Genomic DNA, 19,366 nt, shown 5'->3' on the forward strand with positions numbered 1-19,366 from the left:
GGCATTTACAGGGGCGTATCCAATCAGCGACTCCGGAGGCCCTTTTAAACTACCGTGGCTTCTAACCAATCAGTGACTGTGGAGGCTGTTTTAAACTACCGGGGCCGCTAGCCAATCAGGCCGGTCTCGTATCGAGCTAGCGCGAGGCTGTGTACATAGCTTTTATAGCGAGAGGACTCCGGAGCTCACTGCTACGTGCGGAGAAGCAGCACAGGTACGTCTCTGTGTCATGGGTATTTATTTTTAGCTGTTGTTTCGTCTGCGGTTAATTATTATTATTGTAAATTTGAGCTGTTATTACAGCATCCTTTTTTTTATTATTGTGTGATGCGTTTCGCAAGAAATGCCGTTTTCTAAAAAATAATTTTTGCAGTATTTTAAATATCCGACCTGCAATATTTGTTTCATACGTGACTATGATAATTCCTCCAATACGTAACCCGTACTTTACGACAAGTTAAATGTGTTTGTATAAAATTTGGTAGTGCCTGTGTAAGTGGCCCAGGGACTCGATAATATGGTTAAGTTCTGCTGTCGTGTGTTTTACAATTTCGTCCCACTTTGCTAGTTAAATGCGTGATTTTCAGCCGATCAGATCCTGCGCCACGGTGTGCGGCTCTTATTTCTGCGCTGCGGGTGGCTGCCGCGGCCCTTTAAACCTGCGCTGTTATCGATGCGCTCCGGCGGCGTTTAATGCGCCATCACTGTATGTCCCCGATATACTTCAGCGTGTCGTGCTGAGTGAAGTGGCAGAGGAACTTTTGTAAAACGCTCGAAATATGCACTACATGGAGAAATGGTTGCGATTGCACGGTATTAAAATGGCTGGCGATTTAAGCCACTGACAAGAAACGACTCCGAGCAAGCAGCCGCTGGCAAATCCCTTTTAAATCTAATGCATTTCCTCGCCTTCCTAGAAACTTTATCGTGTTAAATTTCTTCCCCAGAAAGCATTTCTTTACCTTACTAATGTGAAATAGCCGTGTCATTTCTGTTGTTTTATTCTTTCCAACTTATCGGCTTTGCTCAGCAGTGACTGTGTTACAGACATGGCTGCGCATCGCGTTTGGTACAGGCGGCGGTCCATCTAGCCTAACTCGCTAGGAGCCCGTTTGCCTTTATCTTATGTAGCCTGAGCAGAAATGCCCCCGAATACATGCCTATAGGAACCGAAAAGTGCTCTTGGAAGTGCGGCGAGCGGCCCTGTCCTGCAGCTGGGGGGTGTGCCGCTTTGTTGCGCACTAAAGCCCCGCAGGCTTCCGCTGGCTTCCTTCGCAGGAGCCATTTTAATGAATGGAGAGGAGCCGCCGCTCCGCTTCGCTATGGTTCGCTACAGTGCGCTTCTGCTGCGGCGATGTGTATAAAGGCGACACGGGCCAGATTGGGCGAGGCTGCGGCTCTCAAGCAAAAAATCACACCCGAAATTTCGATGCACGTTAAAATTAAGAGGCACTTTCTCTCACGCTGAGGCATTTCACAAAATGGAAGGTTAAAAACAAGTCGTTTTCTGGACGCCCCCCCCCCCCTCGTCACTTCAGACGGACAATTCTCACGTAAACGAATCGATTGCGAGGGTACATGTACATTTTGGCAGCGTAAAGCTTACATCTAATAAACTGCACACTTTTTACGTAAAACGCGGAGTTTGTGCGACTGAAGCTGCGTCGATAGCACCGTGCATTTTAAGCTGCTTAAACCTTTCACTCAGCACAACTTGGCAAAACTTACCCGTTCACTTACCACGAACTTCTCATGTAAAACTATACATGAATGAAGACTAGGGTCTGCTCTTGGTCTCTAACCTTCCCTCTTCGTCGTATTTAGTTAATTATTTCATGCAGACTTACTTGCTAACGCGTTTAGACTCTCCAAGGAATATAATATTTAAAGGCCACGGACTGATGATTCTCCCACCTCCTCTCTGTTGCAGGGACAAATTAAAAGGTTCAGAGAAATAAAATCGACTAAGGAGAATGGCAAAGGGTGACCCCAAGAAGCCGAAGGGCAAGATGTCCGCCTATGCCTACTTTGTCCAGACGTGCCGTGAGGAGCATAAGAGGAAGAACCCCGACATTCCCGTGAATTTTGCCGAGTTTTCCAAGAAGTGCTCCGGCAGATGGAAGGTGAGCTGTCTGTCATCCTGACTTGACCAAGCAGAGGATCAGTATCCAGTCCTTGAGTATGGCATCTCCGTTTGGTCTGCCACATTGGGCAGGCGTATTTACTGGTTTTCTGGACATAACTGCCTAGTCTAGAATAATAATAATATGAAATGTCCTAATGGTCTTATTTCCAGAAACTTTCCATTCCAGGGGAAGCTGGGGAATTTTGGAAATAAGGAAAGTTTCCAACTTGGATTGGGAATTAATGGAGAATTCCCATGATTTTGCAACCCTGGTCTTAGTGCACTTTAGTGTGAAGTGTTTGGTTTGACGTGATTTGATGTATCCTGAGTTTAATGGCTAAAATGCATACATGTTAACCTTGTCCCTGCTTGTGGGTTTTGCTGAATAGCGTTACCTATCACAGGAAGTACTTTACTGCTTGAGAACTTGGTCCTTTTCAGAGCAAGTCGACTGGCAGTTTGGGCCCATTATCAGGAGCTGCTGCTTACACAGCTTGAGTTTGTCTTCTCAGACCATGTCCCCGAAGGAGAAGTCCAAGTTTGAGGACATGGCGACGCAGGACAAAGCCCGCTATGAGGAGGAGATGATGGCCTACCCTGTTGGTCCAAAGGGCAAGAAGAGCAAGAAGGACCCCAGTGCTCCCAAACGGCCCCCGTGAGTCTCTGCCTTTGCTCTGTCCTTGGTGGCATTATGCAGCTTCCATTTAGGTTTGCCTGGTGGATGAACCCCTCCGTAGTGGGTGGTAATCATCAGTCAGGCCGTCCCTCAGTTATGGGCTTTTCATGCTGAAGTAGCTCACTGTTCATCAGATCTGGATTCTTCCTGTTCTGCTCCGAGTACCGTCCCAAAATCAAAGGCCAAAACCCCAGCCTGGGGATTGGTGAGGTGGCCAAGAAGCTTGGGACCATGTGGAACAACATGACGGACGCCAACAAACAGCCCTACCTGGCCAAGGCTGGCAAGCTGAAGGACAAGTACAAGAAGGTGACTTGGGAGCCATTTGTCCCTGTATGCATGGTCTGGCGTCTGGACGGTCTGGCTGAACAGTCTGTTTTCTTACAGGACGTGGCAGACTACAAGCACAAGGGCAAAACCGGTGGGGCAACCGCTTCAAAACCTGCCTCAAAGAGCATGCAGGATGATGATGATGAGGAAGACGAGGAAGAGGAGGAGGAAGACGAGGATGAGGATGACGATGATGATGAATAGATGTGTTCACAGATGGATTGTCATGGGTTTAGAAATGTCGGCGGTGCAATTTTATTAACCTCTCCCCGATTTAGTTTGGACTCGGTCTGATGTACTGAGATGATTACTTGATGGAAGCCACTTGACATCCCTATTCAGCTTGTCGTCATTGCTGTTCAGTGTCATCCTGACACATTTTGGTTTTTTAATTTGCTGACTATAGCTGGTAGTATTTAAATGAGTTTCTTTAAGAGCTGTTTGAACTGATTTACTTTTTTTTTTTTTTTTTTCTTTGGGTTTTAAAATTGCACAGGTCTAGGCTGTAGGTGTGTGTAAAAATATCGGCAGTAGCTAAGCTTGACTCGGAGCTGTTGGGTGAAGCAGACTGGCTAGAAATGGCTGTTCTGCTTCACGCTGTGGTCTTGGTCCTGTGGTCTTGGTCCTGTATTCTAGTAGCCTGTGATGCTTTACTTGGGCTGTGAGGTGTTGGCTGCTGAATGGGAATTTTTAACTATGAAACCCATCAACTGACAAGTGATAAGCATTAATGGTGGCTTTGAAAAATCTTATTTTGCATCTGAGATTTATTTTTTGTATATTTAGGGATGGTATGGTGTTTTGAAATAAAGTTGCATTTTTAGACTTATTTTTTCCCCCTCTGTATTCTTTTTCAGTTTCACTGGATGAAATGGAGGCTTTACGCATTGATTTTCTGTCAGTGCATATTGGAACTGAATTGACTGGCTACTTGAGGTTCTTTTCTCTGGAGCCTTCAGTCTGGGTGCAGTTGTCTGTATTGGCTTCATTTTAATCTCCTTTCTCTCTACTGGGTTCCTGGGCCCCTCCCATTATGTTTGGTGCCTGGACTAAATGTAGCCCTGCAGAGCAGTTAGTGACAGCATGCTGATTACTGTTTGAGCTTTATCCGAACATTCCGCGCATGTTTGAGGGAAATGCACGAACACTACGGTGCGAGATTAATATGCGAGTTAAATGTTCACTGGATCAATTGCCCCACCTTGTGTCTGGTGTCAGAAGTGTCGCTATTTTAGTTTACTATTGTAATGTGGAATGAACTGTCGAGGTCTCTGCTTGACAGATTTACCTTAAGCGACGTGAAATATGTTCGCATATTTAAATGTCGGTAAGACATTGATTAATTTGTATTCCACTCTTGTACAGGTTGACATTTGTCAGAACGGTGAATATTAAATTTATCGAGGATCTCATTATTCGCGTCAATGCTAACTGTACTTTTAACAAAAACGTAGAAAACAAGATTATGCTGCGTGTCTAGTGCCTTGACGCTTGTTCCTAATTTAAGAATCCTGTAGGTCCTTCAAATGAAGCAGATTGTAAATAGGCTACTTGTTTTTAACTTCCTCGACGTTCCCAAAACAATTTGTGTTTTGAAACCGGCGACGGCTGCTTGTACGAACAAATATTAGTTCCTCTATAATGTTTTCCTACGCTAGTAGTGAAACGAGTAGTGATGGACCTGTCGCCTTACCTATGCATACCTATAGACTTCCTAATAATTTGATTTAAAGTAATTCTGAAAGGTCCTATTCTAAACCTGTTAATTGGCTATTCAGTCTCAACTGTGGATGATTAGAGGTACTCGTGGTCGGTTGTAAAATGCTGTAATCGATCGCACAACAAAAGATGCTGATCACACTGTTTCAAGTGACACCGTGCCACACCGTACAGCTGGATGTGGCACAGCCGCCGTGAAGGGTGACGAGGTTGCGCAATTCAAAGGGGCCCTGAAGTATTTAGAACATTATTGCGTTGGGGACGCAATATATTATAAGCTTTCTTGGGGTCCAAAGTGAACCTGAAACCTGTCCGTGGAGGCAGAGGGCATAGGACCCCCGAGACGGGATACCAATCCATCCCAGTGGACAGCTCATGACGGTGAAAACAAAACGTACCCCTCAGAACCACATGGTCTATGTACGGTACTGTGCAGATTAACCCAATCTGACCCAGTGTTTTCGAAGAAATTCTGTGGCCCACTTTTCCAGTCCTTGGGGGGAAAAAAACACTTAAAGGCTGTCTAATTTCTTTGAACCGTCCAGATTTTGGTTTGTTAGTTTGTTTCGATCACGCGCATTTCGGCTGTGCTTCTGCTGGGCCCCGTTACACTATCTGACGTCACCGCGTCCCCAGGTACAGTAAGATAAAGGAAACCACAGCGTTTCCAAAATACATCCCGTCTGCCCACTAAGCTGGACCCTGGGCCGTTTTCTCTCCGTATCCTATGTAGTGTAAGTTAAATGTGAGAATGCGTTTCCGTGGTCTTTACCTTTCTATATTTAACAGTGTTATCATCGGCTGAAAACATACGGTAAGCAAAAATTACATGATTCAATACTGAGTTTAATATGAGCAATTTGGAATAACCTAGTTACGATTATTTAAGCATTAATCATAGGTCGATTATAATATAATGCATAACTTATATAAACACTCGTTTCGTTATAATATAGTTATTGAAAAGTTGACTGTTTGAGCTATATTTAAAAGCTACTGCAAACTTTGTAATGAAGGTCAGGTATCCGCGGTCCGGGGACAGGATGGCGGCGGAGCGGCGCGCGATGAATCCCTTCACTGACGCTGTGATTAACCTCGTCGCCGGATCCGCAGGTAAGCGCGCGCTCTCTGCACTCTTTCGTTTAACGCAGGCAAGGAATAATTTGTTACAATTATCTTTTTATTATTATTTACGGAATCAAAATAGGTTTAAAAGCAACTGCGGCAGGGCAGTTTGAAAGTAATGAAAAAGCGCTGGCAAAACACTAGCATTTTCCAGTATATTCTACTCAGACAGGGAATAACCTCTAAGAAACTCTGTAAATTAATTACTTTAAAATATTATTTTTGTTAAAGTTTTTCCATCCCAAGGATTGAGCTGTGGATTGTGTACAATAAGACTTGCGTTTAATTATCTTTCCCTGGTCTTTCCGTGAGTAACGTACGTTTTCATCCGCTTTAATATTGTTATCGGTTGATTTGCCGGCCGATGCAGGAGGCGCTGCGTGCGTGGCGTGCGGCCAACCCTTCGACACCGTGAAAGTGAAGCTGCAGACCTTCCCCAGCCTGTACCGCGGCTTCCTCCACTGCTTCCAGACCACGTACCGTCAGGGGGGGCTGTGGGGCCTGTATCAGGGCACCACCCCTGCCCTGCTGTCCAACATAGCGGAGAACGCCGTCCTCTTTGCCTGCTATGGCACGTGCCAAGAGCTTACAAGGAGGATTTTCGGGCTGGAGTCGGTTGGCCAGCTCAGGTGAGAGAGACAGTGGGACAGTGTTATGGGTGGGGTCTGCATACCTCAAGGTGATACTCTGAATTAGTGAAAGGTTCACAGATAAGCATGGCTTTTTACATGATATAAGCAGAACCTTTTGTGTGGAATGACTTTTAAAGTCAGTGATTTCATCATAGGTTGTGAGGTTTGAGGTGAATGGGGATTACTGATAAGTATACTGTATAAACAAACGAATCAATACTCCTGTCTCAGACCTCGTCCCTCCCTATCTGTCCCAGTCCACACAGCTGTCTCCTGCCTGTCCCAGTCCTCTCCTCTTTCTCCCTGCCTGTCCCAGTCCTCTCCTCTTCCTCCCTGCCTGTCCCAGTCCTCATCTCCATCTTCCTGTCCATCACAGTGACCTTCAAAATGCCACAGCTGGCTCCATGGCCTCCATCTTCTCTTCTCTGGTGCTGTGTCCCACCGAGCTGGTAAAATGCCGCATGCAGGCCATGCATGAGATGCGTACGGTGGGCAAGACCTCCCTGCTGTGCCGTGTGTAAGTTCCCTCTTTACACCTATATCTCTATGCTGTCTGCTTAATGCAATCAAGATAAACTGGAGATCTCCTCTGACCAGCTCCAGCTGGTCCATCGTGAAGAACATCCTGAAGAAGGAGGGCCTCCCTGGCCTCTTCCAGGGCATGACCAGCACCTGGCTTCGAGAGGTGCCGGGCTACTTCTTCTTCTTCGGGGGCTATGAGGTCAGCAGGACCATCTTTGTCAACTGCGGCTACTCCAAGAACGACCTAGGTAGGTCACACCGGGGTAACCAGGGATGTGAGGCGGTGTGATGCTTGCTGCCTAGAAGGTATGATCTAACCCTAACATATTTAGATGACAAATGAGTCAAATGTTTGTGATTTAATATTTTCTTTAATGTTTTGGAGTCCTCTGTATGTGTGCGTTTTCAGCAGTTCTGTAACCTCTGGCCCCCGGTATGTGAGTTTGTCTCGTTGATATGGAACCCCTTGTGTGTATAATTTATATAAACTACAGATATATACTGATGATCCACTCTGTAGAAAAACACACAAAGACAACGCATTTCAAACTTACACGCTACAACACAAACAGAAACAAACTGGCAAACTAACACAGGTGTAGATCTAAAGGCCGACTTTCCAGTGTGACCTCCTGGTCAGCGGACCGAGCTGAGCTGGTGAGGCAGCTGTCAACGATCCGGCAGACCTGCGTAAACAATGCAGGCCGACTGTAAAAATAGCCACACACTTGACGAGCTGCCATGGGTGGATCAGACCGGATTTACTGCATCCCTCAGTCCAGTGTCGTGTGCTGGGGGCACTCAAAGGGTTTGTTTGTTGCTGTCAGAGCACAGTGGCTTTAAATGGCAGAAACCGGGGGCTCTGTGACAAACAGTGAGTTTTCAAAACACCAGTTATTTGGTGAAAAAAATAGTTTAAACAGACTTAAGGCAGTTTAAACCCTGAAAAAAAATCACATGCAGCAGCACTCATGACTCCAGTGACATTGTTCTACTTAAAGCAGAAGAAAAACCACTGCAGAACTTTAGAAAAATATGTGGCATTAATTCTATTTCACCGTTTCTATTATTTTGAAAAAGTTTACCTTTCATTTAATTTCTGCTCTGTCTGCCCCTCCCCAGATGCCGCCGCCCTAGTGGTGAGTGGCGGGGTAGGCGGCTCCTTTTTCTGGTTGGCTGTCTACCCCATCGACTCGGTGAAATCACGCATCCAGGTGCTGTCCATGTCGGGCAGACAGGCTGGCTTCCTGGCGACGCTGGTCAGCATCCTGCGAGCTGAAGGTGAGCAGGCCGGAATCGCCCCAAATGACCGGCTAGTGGCTGTAGGTGTCTCTGCCAGCCGGATGGTGTTTCCCAACCATGCTGTGCTATCTCCACACCCCAGGGGTGCCGGCTCTCTACGCTGGCCTGACTCCCACCGTGCTGCGAGCATTCCCCTCCAACGGGGCCCTATTCCTGGCCTATGAGCTGACCAGGAGTGGCCTCAGCAGCCGGGTCAGCTGACTCCAGCATGTGGGCCAGAGTTCACTGGGACTGCCAGGGGGGGGGGCACTCAGTGACCTACGGTCGTCTTTTTTATTATCAAATGTCCTGCGATTCGCACAAACGACACACAGTCTGATTTAACATTATCTCCAAGAACACGTCAATCCCCAGAAAAACCTCATTACCTACCTCAGAATATTTATGCACATGCTGACAATCATGATAATAAGATTGTTTCAGTCTTAAGACAATTAATAATGAAAACGTGCAAACTTTAACCATGAAAAGGGGTGTACTCCAGTGCCAGGCCAAGGTCTTTAACTGGGATCGTTAGATGTCCAGGTATGTAAATGAACAAAAGCATCAGGTTAGCAACCATACATTCTGTGATTTCATGCTGTGTTTCTTATGATGTTATAATTTTATATGTAATTTTAAAAATCTTAAGTTTATATGTAGTGGGGTCAGAGGCTGTTGTGTTGTGTTGAGCACTTAAATCTGAAAAGTCTCTCAGAACATAAAAATTCCATAAGTCTTCAACTAGTATATAAAGCAGCCTGGTTTAAGAGTGAAATGCTGCTTATTTGTATTAATTTGTGCTGCGATCTGTAACTGTAATGTAATTTAAAAGTGTTCCTTGTTAATAGTGTTTAGTTCATCATCGCATCTTGTTTACAGTGTTACTCATCGAATTGACATAATAAATTGAAAAATCTGCCCCTACCATATCGTAATGTGATAAAGGTTTCAGCTACAGATAAAAAAATAAAAATAATGACGTCAAGTGGTTAAACCTGGCATCTCTTACAAAAAACTCTTACAAACTTTTCAGCTGATATTTAATGACTACATATGTGTATTTTACAACTGGCTTCACAGAACAGTGAAAAAATAAAATCATATGAAGTAATTCTGGTAACAATTTACATTAATTGCACATTTATTTTTTTATTTTATTATTTTTTTTATATTTCCTCCACCACCCCACTCTGCGGAGGACTGCTTTATTTCTATTTATTTATTTATATTTACTTCGTCAAGAGAAGAGAGAAAACAACCAACATCTGTACGAATCACAACGAACATCAAACGTTAAATGATGTTGAACAGCACACACAAAAAGCATTACAACACATGCCCAGAAGCAACAACCGATCAAGACTGTGTGTGTCCGTGAGCACGTGTCCGTGAGCACCTGTGTGCACGCGTGTGTGTGTCAGCGCGCTGGTGTTCCTAAGGTTTCTCCATGTAAATGTCCAGTAGTGTGTGTGGGGAGCCACAGCCCCGCCCCCCAGGACAGGAAGCAGTTATGGAGAAGACCCGGGCCCCAGACATCCAGAGGCCCCCCAGGGCACGGGAACCCCAGGAGGACCACCACAGGGACAATTGCAGCCCCCACCCAGAAAAGGGCAGAGGAGCGCTCCGGAGGGGGGCCACATCACAGGAGCCCCAGGGGGCCGTGGCGGGGAGCACGCAGGCTCTGCTGGCGGCCAGCCACACCAGGGCAGACCGGACCCCGGGCCCAGAGATCCAAGGGCCCCCCCACCCCCCAGTCGGGGCCCGACAGAGCCGGGAGGGCCAGGCAACCGCCGAGAGTGAGCCAGCACACACCAGAGCATCCAACCCCGGACATCGAGAACCACCAACGCATCGGCAGCCGGGGGCCTCATCCACCGGCAGGGAGTGTGGCGGGGGGGAATAAAGCACCTTTATAATGCATTCATAGAGCATTCATAAGCAGCGTGTAAGTATACCTTAACATCCTAACACACCTTAACAGCTTGAATATACATTAACACAGATAATACATTTGATATACATTCATAAACATGATTATATGGTTATAATGTTTATTACCATATAATGTTTGTTATTAATGTGCATTAAAGATGTTAAGGTATGTTAGAATGTTAAGGTATAAATACACACCACTTATGAATGTTCTATGAATTCATTATGAAGGTGCAGTTAATGTAAAGCTTAACCGAAGTTTTAAATAAAAGCTGGCGTTTCTGATAAGACCTGTGCCCCAGTTTAGCCACGTTTTGTTTGTGATGATGTGTCTGATCAATATTTTAAATCCCCAGTGAACGTACCGCTAGGACAAGGAGGCCTGTCCTCTCTCACCTCATAGCCGCGTGCGCCGGAGTGAATAAAACAGTAAGGGATCCTGTTCATATCGGAAACCATTATAAAACGCTAATAAACCGTTTAAAGCAATTTAAAAGCAGAATATTGTGGTCTGTAGCTCCTGGGAGTTACGCGAATGTGAAAATCATCTGTCACCGCGAAGCGGTAACACCAAACCTCATTCATTCATTCAGTCTCAGAAATATAAAGGATGCAGCCAAACAAGTGCCCGGTGTAGCCCGGCTTTACCGCGGCACGGTGCTTAAGGCGGCGCCGGGAGCCGAGGCTCTGTGACATTTTCCCACCAGGTTGTCGATGACAGCGCCGGACCTTTAAACGTGCGCGATGGTCCGCAAAACGCGGCCTGTGCATCAGCGGAGCGTAAGCGAAGCTGCTTATTGCAGCGACGGCAAGGTAAGCGTATAATTCACTGCCACGATCTAATTAATAGTAATATAAAGTTTTTCTGTTTTGTGTTTCTAAGAAATAATGATTTTTTGGTGCCTTCACGTATACACTCTTATGCGAGCGTAAACGTAAGAGTTAGCCTATGCACTATTCAACTATTACCACAATACTTTATGTGGTCGTTATTACTATTATAAAATAAACTTTAATCTTAGTTTTAGCTTTACATTAGATCTTTGTGCTTTTAACTGAAATTCTTGGCGTAAATAGGTTTATATATAGCGGATAAACAGGACCTGTTTACTCTTTTATTAGGTATTCTGACACTAGACATGACTGACCTAACTCGTAAGATAAAACACCAGGCTGTTTACATAGAACATTTGTCCACATGGACGGTGTTCACTCAGCCGTGCCACTGAAATTATCGAGTTTGTCTGAAACGCTGCATTCTCTATATTACCCCACTTGGCCGTTTTTAACGCACTGTTCTTGCGCTGTAAATAACAGTTTTATCTTTATAGCAGAGGTAGAACCGGCTCAGTTCAACCCGGTGAAAGATCATGCCTTTGGTCCTTAATGCCACATAATCCATTTTCTGCGTTTTGCAGCAATGCGGCAGATCCCTCGCTTTAATCTCATACATATGGATGGAGATGATGGGATGGGAGCGAGCCGGATGCGTTGGTGAGAAGGCCCTTCCAGGCCTTGTCCGGGAAGTACCGTCAAGGTACCTATTTTTAAATATGTAATTGATATCTTAGGCTCGTTATCTCACTTATGTAATAACCAAAGCTTAATTTGATCACAACAAATCCAATTATTATTAGGATTCATTATCACAAACGGCAAACCGATTAATAATTTATTCGCTTACGTAAGAGGATATATGTAGTACCTGTATTTCTTCACTAGATGGCGAAAATGAGTCGCACCACTGCCTTTAGAGCCATGCGCGAAGCAGCGCATTGAAGACACCTGTCTGTCTTTCAGTTGTCATTAAAATACTCATATATACTGCACTTCACAGCCTTCTAACTTAGTTAAGTTCTTGACTGAAGAAACGTTGTCAGACCTGAATTCTGGCCGATTCTATCCTCTGTATTTTTTATAAGACGTTAACATCATCATTTAAAAAGTGCAGTATAAGTGGTTTTGAGTTATTGCTAAGTCAGTGTAGTTATAAAGCCATATTAACGTCCTTTTCGCAGTCAGGGTCAGCAGGATTCTTCTCTGAGCACTTTTCTTTGGCCAAATCCACATCAGCAGATTCCCTGAGAATGGCTGGTCCTCTTAACTGCATCATGAATCAGCTGTACGAATGGATGTGATTATGCTGGTTTGCTGCACCCTGCAACTGCGGCCACACAGGCTCTGTTATTGCACATTGCGCACGCCCCCCCCCCCCCCCCCACCCGGTGCTGGGAGGTGGGGGCTTGAAAAGGCCTCAGGTCTGATGGCCCCCCCCCAGACGGCCCTGGGTGGCTCTTCCAGATGTGCCTGCAGCTGCGTTGTCCTGCCCAGCTGTAATGTCCCATTTCCTGCACCAGTATGCAGGAGCACAAGGGGCTGAGTGCCTGAGCCACGCTCCCGTTCTCATACTCCCACGAACAGGAGATGCACCAGCCTCCCCCCACATGACAGCGGGCATGACAGACACTGTACTGTTGTCCTCTCTCTCCATTGACCAGCCTTCCCGGCAAGCCCCCGCAGCGTCCCTGCACAGCCCGGCATGCCCCCGCAGCCCCGCAGCGTCCCTGCACAGCCCGGCATGCCCCCGCAGCGTCCCTGCACAGCCCGGCATGCCCCCGCAGCATCCCTGCACAGCTCGGCAAGCCCCTGCAGCATCCCTGCACAGCCCGGCATGCCCCCGCAGCCCCCGCAGTGTCCCTGCACAGCCCGGCAAGCCCCCGCAGCATCCCTGCGCAGCCCGGCATGCCCCCGCAGCGTCCCTGCACAGCCCGATTCCCCTGCGGGTCGGTGTACTGCAACACTCGTGTGTTTCTCCGTTCCAGCTACGTCAGCCACGCTTCTGATCCTCTCTGGTCTGAGGTGAGCGATCGATCATGCGAGCAGCTCCTGAGCACCTCTCCATCAGACAGAGCAAAGCACTCATGTACATTCTCTCCGCAGCCACATGTCTGGCCTTTGGGGCACGATGTCTGGCTCCAGTGCTGTTCTTCAGAGCAGGAGACCTGGGTCTTCTCATCCGGTGGCCAGGCACGTTGCAGTGGGCAGAGGTGAAAAGTTCAGGTCCAGAAAGTACAAATCCAGACCAAGATTTTATTTCAACCAACCAGTTGAGTACTCTGTGACTGTGACTCTTTTTAAACAACTGGATTGTTGAAATAAAATTTTGGTCTGGATTTGTACTTTCTGGATCTGAACTTTCCATCTCTGACAGTGAGGGCCCCACAGTCTACGCTTCTAGAAAGATCCAGGATCTTAATAGAATAATGATACTTTATAATTCCCTGTGGGGATACTGGGTACTTTTGCAGATCCCATCTTGCTCTCTATGAGACATACAAAGGTGAGAGTGATGTTAGGGGTCAAAGGTCGTTGTCAGCTGGCATTCAACACCCCTGCAGAGATTGCGTTGAGATTGCTCAAGGGCCCAACAGTGGCATGACATGCAGAGTCCTAACTTGCTTATATAACTGTAAACCAGTGACCAGTTATCTCCTGCAGAATAGTTATGACATAATAATGATCCAGAAATGTATTATTAGCAACTTTGATAAATTTGATGATAAATGTGACGGACATTAAGAGGACATAATGGCTGGAGAGTGAGAGCCCAGGACTGTTCCCGATCCCCAGGTGTCAGGCCTGCTTTCGGAAGGAGCCTCTCTTCCTTGGCCATTAAAGATCAGTTTACTGCTAAAACCCTCATTTTCATACCAGGTTGAGTCATCTGACCATCACACGCTGCCATCATTCAGGGCCCGGGCAGCACCCACAGCTGCTCAGGGCGAGGGCCCGTCTCCCCCCCCACACTGGATTTATCCTGCTGCTCCGTGGCTGTGGGAGCACCTGGAGCTGCAGACTGGGAACGAGGGTGAGTTCTCTGAGGAGCCGTGGGGAAAATTGGAGAATCGGGAATATCAGGAACAGACCTGAATGGGTAATGGGTGGTACATTTAAGTACAGCAGACGTACTCCTCTGCGTACTCCTCCTCTGTGTACTCCTCCTCTGCGTACTCCTCCTCTGCGTACGCCTCAGAATTTCTCGGTCTGCGGTGACCCATGTAAGACGTTCTCTGCTTCTGCCGTAGGAGAACGTGATCTAAGCTTGCAATCATTCTAGAAACTCGAAGATTAATCTTCTTGCATCATCCTGTTTGGCCTGTTTGCAACCCAAATCAGCAGTGTGGACAGATGTAGTGCTGTGGGACTCGGCACCCAGGACAGAGCCACCTTTTGACTGGATTAACTCTCCAACCAGTATCTAATACACACTCAGTGGCCAGTTTATTAGGTACCAGAGCAAACAGCCTGATCCTCTGGACGACCAGATGCAAAGGTATTGGCCTGTCAAAGAAAACGTTTAAAGCTATTTATCTGGGTGAAAATTTGCCCAGAAAAAAAACCCATTTAACAATATGTGCAAACTAACAATAACACAATAAAAAGTAAGAATTTCCTCAGCTCTTCAAAAAGTCACTGATATGTCGTTGGATGGCTAGATGAACACCACTTCAGCTTCCAAACCTCTCCTCAGGGGCACCTCAGCCATTCCATGTGTTTGTAAAAATCCACCACCATTATTCTGCCTAATTACTTAAATTATTTAATGAGGTATTGATTAGCCAAACATGGTATGCTACTGGTTGAACTAACATATATGTGTTCATATTGAATGGTTACTTCAAATCCTGGGGTGACTTTAGGAGATGTTTTGAAATGGCAAGCTTACACAATTCAACAGGTGTCATGGCTGTACACCAATGTAAAGAGCATTCAGTCAGTTTTCTTTGGCAGCTGAAGACCTTTCTACTGAACTACAGCATGCAGACAAGGTCAAGAGGGTCACACACTGTGTAGCTGAGTAGGACGACGGCTAAGTCTGATCTCGGCAAACTTGTGTGGTGTGATTGTCGGTACCAGTTGTCGTATCTCAGAAATGGCCACTTTCCTGGAATTTTCACACAATACAGCATGTAGAGCAGGGGAACTGAAATGGCCAATGGAAACGCAGCATAATCTGGTCCAAACAACCAATCCATGACCCCCTCCCCCCAGTGTCAGCAAAATCTACTGAGGGGAACCCGTGAACCTTCGCTATGTGTGCCAGAATGAAATTAGGACCTCAGGGGAAAATATTTCAGTAGCCCTGCACTAGTTTACTGACAATGGTGTAATGAACAAAGAGCATCCATTCAGAGACCGTTCTTTTTCTGAAGGTACCTTGAGAGGTCAGAGGGGAGACTCGTGAATGAGCGAAGGATGGCCACAAGTGCAAGAACAGCAGCTTGCCCTTGATATGATTCTCAAGACAAAAGGTTTTCTTACCTAGAGCTACGTACCTATCAATGTGGCCGTGAGGGTATATAATACTATGGTTTCTATCAATGTGGCCGTGAGGGTATATAATACTATGGTTTCTATCAAAGTGGCTGTGAGGGTATATAATGCTATGGTTTCTATCAAAGTGGCCGTGGGGGTATATAATACTATGGTTTCTATCAAAGTGGCTGTGAGGGTATATAATGCTATGGTTTCTATCAAAGTAGCTGTGAGGGTATATAATACTATGGTTTCTATCAATGTGGCCGTGAGGGTATATAATGCTATGGTTTCTATCAAAGTAGCTGTGAGGGTATATAATACTATGGTTTCTATCAAAGTGGCTGTGAGGGTATATAATACTATGGTTTCTATCAAAGTGGCTGTGAGGGTATATAATGCTATGGTTTCTATCAAAGTGGCTGTGAGGGTATATAATGCTATGGTTTCTATCAAAGTGGCTGTGAGGGTATATAATGCTATGGTATCTATCAAAGTGGCTGTGAGGGTATATAATGCTATGGTTTCTATCAAAGTGGCTGTGAGGGTATATAATGCTATGGTTTCTATCAAAGTGGCCATGGGGGTATATAATGCTATGGTTTCTATCAAAGTGGCTGTGAGGGTATATAATGCTATGGTTTCTATCAAAGTGGCTGTGAGGGTATATAATGCTATGGTTTCTATCAAAGTGGCCATGGGGGTATATAATGCTATGGTTTCTATCAAAGTGGCTGTGAGGGTATATAATGCTATGGTATCTATCAAAGTGGCTGTGAGGGTATATAATGCTATGGTATCTATCAAAGTGGCTGTGAGGGTATATAATGCTATGGTTTCTATCAAAGTGGCCATGGGGGTATATAATGCTATGGTTTCTATCAAAGTGGCTGTGGGGGTATACAACACCATGGTATCTATCAGGGTGGTTGTAAGGGTATATAATGTTCTTGTGGAAAGAGCGCTTGGCTCTTAAGAGGGTAAACCAAATTTGGGTGCAGAGTGCTTAGACCTCACCAAATCACCCCAAACCTGCATTGTAAAGTGATTCACAGGACTTACACAACCCCATATAGGCAACATCAGATTAAACTAATATCTGTGCTAAGAATGTCCTTCTGACATATCTGTGTGTTTTTGGAGTGTCTAAAGTTATCCGAGCTGCGGACATTTGTCCTGTTGGAGTCTACCCTCTTTCTCTCACTTTACCTATGCCCACTTAATGATTTAATGAATTCAGCTTCAGTGTGATCAAGTGGAAAATGCTTATGGCTAGCTTTAAAGCCAGCAAAATGACTATACTGCAACGCTGGTTTACACCAGAGCTCTCTAAAGACATTTTGGAATTGCAGCCTTATAAAGAGTCCCCACTGTGCAGACCAAATGGACCAGTTTTGGCTATAATACCTCATGATCCAGTAAACTCTTTGCACTGGGCATGTGCAGTGCATCCTGTCATGTAAGATTCCCAATGGCCTGCTTTACTCTGCCAATGTCATTTCGAGCCGCCTTGATGTTTATCTGTCACTGATCTGGCACAGCTGCAGGTTAACAATCAAGACGTGTTATTTTAAACAGGCCTGCATTCTTACTGTAGTGTTCATAACTGGTTGGTGCAGCCTGGCAGACAACTCGCTGGTCCAATCTGGATTAACAGGCATGGAGGAGCTTTGGTTACAAGGCTACGACTGTAATTCATTTCTCTGTGGGGTCATTACGTGGAGAAACGAATCCAAACGGAGCTTGGTAGGAATTAACCAGAAATCCCAATTTATCTCCACACTGCAGTTTAGAGGAGCGACCATGGAGTGAATTGAGCATGCTCTGTGTCTGGCCAATAAGCGGCCATGTCTGCAGAGCCTGATTGATCAGGGTTAACAAACTGAAGCAGCCATGCATGGAGGGTGACCTCATTAGTGACACCGGAGCACGGAGGGGGGGTAAGCATTAAGGAGCAGCTGCCAGATGCGAGGCCATTGGCTTGCCCCTCGAGGATTGTACCACCTGGCACCAAAACGGGGGTCCACATCGCTGCATCCAAGAAGGCTTCCGGATAATGAAAGTCGGAATGTAGCTTTAAACAGACCTTGTGAGAACAGCACAGTGAAAGCCATGGCACAACAATGTCATATTTCACATTAAAAATCCATAAAAAGGGTGAGGTTTGTGCAGTAAGGGAGCTTAACGTGGCGACTGAGAGGCCACTTGATAAATAATGAAGCCTGTCCTTGTCTCTCCGTAGACGGAGATTCCCCGCACAAATGGCTGATGGGCAGAGACACTCTTCCCTTTCAGTTTTACTCAGGGTGAAATTGTTGTGACAGTTGTTGGTGTAGAGTGAGGCGGGAATGACAAAACGGGAGATGGGGAAGAACGGCAACTCGCACATGGCACAGAGGAGCACAGAGGAGCACAGAGCATGGCCTTATCTCCCTCCCTGTGCACCTCCTGCCAGCTCCCTCTGTGTGTGAGGTGCCATAACCACTACCAGATCACATTACCCACGCTGACGCAAGCCGTGTGGCAGAGCATGATGGGAAATGCGGAGTGATCGTGACTTACGAGGCTTCCATTATGATAATTAATTTAGCCAGGTAAATTAATAAAGAGAACATGATATGTAATGTGGTCAATGAGCTCATGAGCTCCGAGAATGAATGACACGTCCCTGAAGAACAGCGCAGTTTCCAATGGATATCGGGGACGTGATCAGCTGACCACGCTGCCGTGGCGGGGGGGGGGTGTGTGGTGAGGGGTGTGGTCAGCTGACCATGCTGCCGTGGCGGTGTGGGGGGGGGGGGGGTGTGTGTGTGGTGAGGGACGTGGTCAGGTGACCACGCTGCCGTGGCAGAATCAGGCTTTGTCAGGAAAAGCTGGGACATCTAAGGTTTTTTCTTCTTCTTTCTACTCCTCAGCTGATTTTCTGTCGCTGGGCCCTCGAACAGAAATGTTCTACAAGATTCATCAAATATTAAGGGTGCTGAAAAAGTGCCACATACTCGAGACACTGATCAAAGCATCATAGTGAAACTTCAAGCCATGGAGAGTCTCCCTGTGTGACAGCTCACATGGTCATCTTAGAGTGTAAGCTGGACGGAAAAAGAATTATTGGATTGTTTTGCCTCAGTTGAAATGAACAGGAGTCGAAAACTTAAGATACCACTGTGAATGCTTCTGGTTTCACGGTGTGGACCCGGCGAGTCTGTGCTCTCCACGTGGCCACTGGCAGACGTCACGTCCACGGCTCACAGCGTGCTGAGGAGGGGGGTGCAGCGCGATGATCAGACCCTCTAAGAGCCAGGTACATTCTTCAAAGTAAACCTGTTATAATAATTCATAGTTATTTAATCATTTTTATCGTTTATCCATCTTACAACTGCTTATCCTAAGGTGGTCATTTTAATCTTTTTTTTGTTGTTATTATAAATGATCTGATGCAGTACTCAACTTAGTTGATACCAATACCAGTGAAATTCCATGATTCTTGATACCCAATTTCATATCACGGTAAAATCGTAGAATCAAGCTGAGACACAAAAAATATGGAAATAATAAATAGACGTAGTACAATAAGTATTATTATTACAGGGAGAGCATGCAGAATTACTTTCTAAAAGTATGATTTTATACCAGAAAGCAGAAGAAAAAAACAAGAGCTTCAGTTTTCAGGACTGGAGCGGCTTGGGAAAATCAAAGGGACGTTAT

The 19,366-nt window shown here is 45.9% G+C and overlaps 2 protein-coding genes across 3 annotated transcripts; both read left to right on the plus strand.

Annotated features, from left to right (window-relative positions):
• The first annotated feature begins 84 nt into the window (after positions 1–84).
• Positions 85–3,960, plus strand: hmgb3b (high mobility group box 3b). The gene is made up of 5 exons (XM_023841720.2): positions 85–214; positions 1,931–2,123; positions 2,638–2,780; positions 2,936–3,110; positions 3,189–3,960. Exons 2-5 carry the CDS (start codon positions 1,974–1,976, stop codon positions 3,333–3,335), a joined length of 615 nt encoding a protein of 204 aa, XP_023697488.2. The 5' UTR covers positions 85–214; positions 1,931–1,973; the 3' UTR covers positions 3,336–3,960.
• A 148-nt stretch (positions 3,961–4,108) lies between these two features.
• Positions 4,109–10,834, plus strand: LOC111859219 (mitochondrial ornithine transporter 1-like). Of its 2 annotated transcripts, XM_023841719.2 has the most exons (8): positions 4,109–5,664; positions 5,867–5,963; positions 6,346–6,604; positions 6,984–7,124; positions 7,205–7,377; positions 8,252–8,410; positions 8,514–9,284; positions 9,447–10,834. In XM_023841719.2, exons 2-7 carry the CDS (start codon positions 5,894–5,896, stop codon positions 8,630–8,632), a joined length of 921 nt encoding a protein of 306 aa, XP_023697487.1. In that variant the 5' UTR covers positions 4,109–5,664; positions 5,867–5,893; the 3' UTR covers positions 8,633–9,284; positions 9,447–10,834. The 2 variants fall into 2 exon arrangements, with proteins under 2 accessions (XP_023697487.1, XP_023697486.1); XM_023841718.2 differs by having other exon boundaries at positions 4,109–5,963.
• Positions 10,835–19,366: the final 8,532 nt, after the last annotated feature.

Source organism: Paramormyrops kingsleyae, chromosome 24 (genome assembly GCF_048594095.1).
Source record: "Paramormyrops kingsleyae isolate MSU_618 chromosome 24, PKINGS_0.4, whole genome shotgun sequence".
Lineage (NCBI taxonomy): Eukaryota > Metazoa > Chordata > Actinopteri > Osteoglossiformes > Mormyridae > Paramormyrops > Paramormyrops kingsleyae.

Bases quoted from the DNA above. Each gene is read 5' to 3' on its own strand.
- hmgb3b (XM_023841720.2), top strand. From the start codon at position 1,974: ATGGCAAAGGGTGACCCCAAGAAGCCGAAGGGCAAGATGTCCGCCTAT. The intron at 2,781-2,935 runs GTGAGTCTCTGC...ACTGTTCATCAG, and splicing joins AGTGCTCCCAAACGGCCCCC to ATCTGGATTCTTCCTGTTCT. The intron at 3,111-3,188 runs GTGACTTGGGAG...GTTTTCTTACAG, and splicing joins TGAAGGACAAGTACAAGAAG to GACGTGGCAGACTACAAGCA.
- LOC111859219 (XM_023841718.2), top strand. From the start codon at position 5,861: ATGAAGGTCAGGTATCCGCGGTCCGGGGACAGGATGGCGGCGGAGCGG. The intron at 5,964-6,345 runs GTAAGCGCGCGC...CGGCCGATGCAG, and splicing joins CCTCGTCGCCGGATCCGCAG to GAGGCGCTGCGTGCGTGGCG. The intron at 8,411-8,513 runs GTGAGCAGGCCG...TCCACACCCCAG, and splicing joins CAGCATCCTGCGAGCTGAAG to GGGTGCCGGCTCTCTACGCT.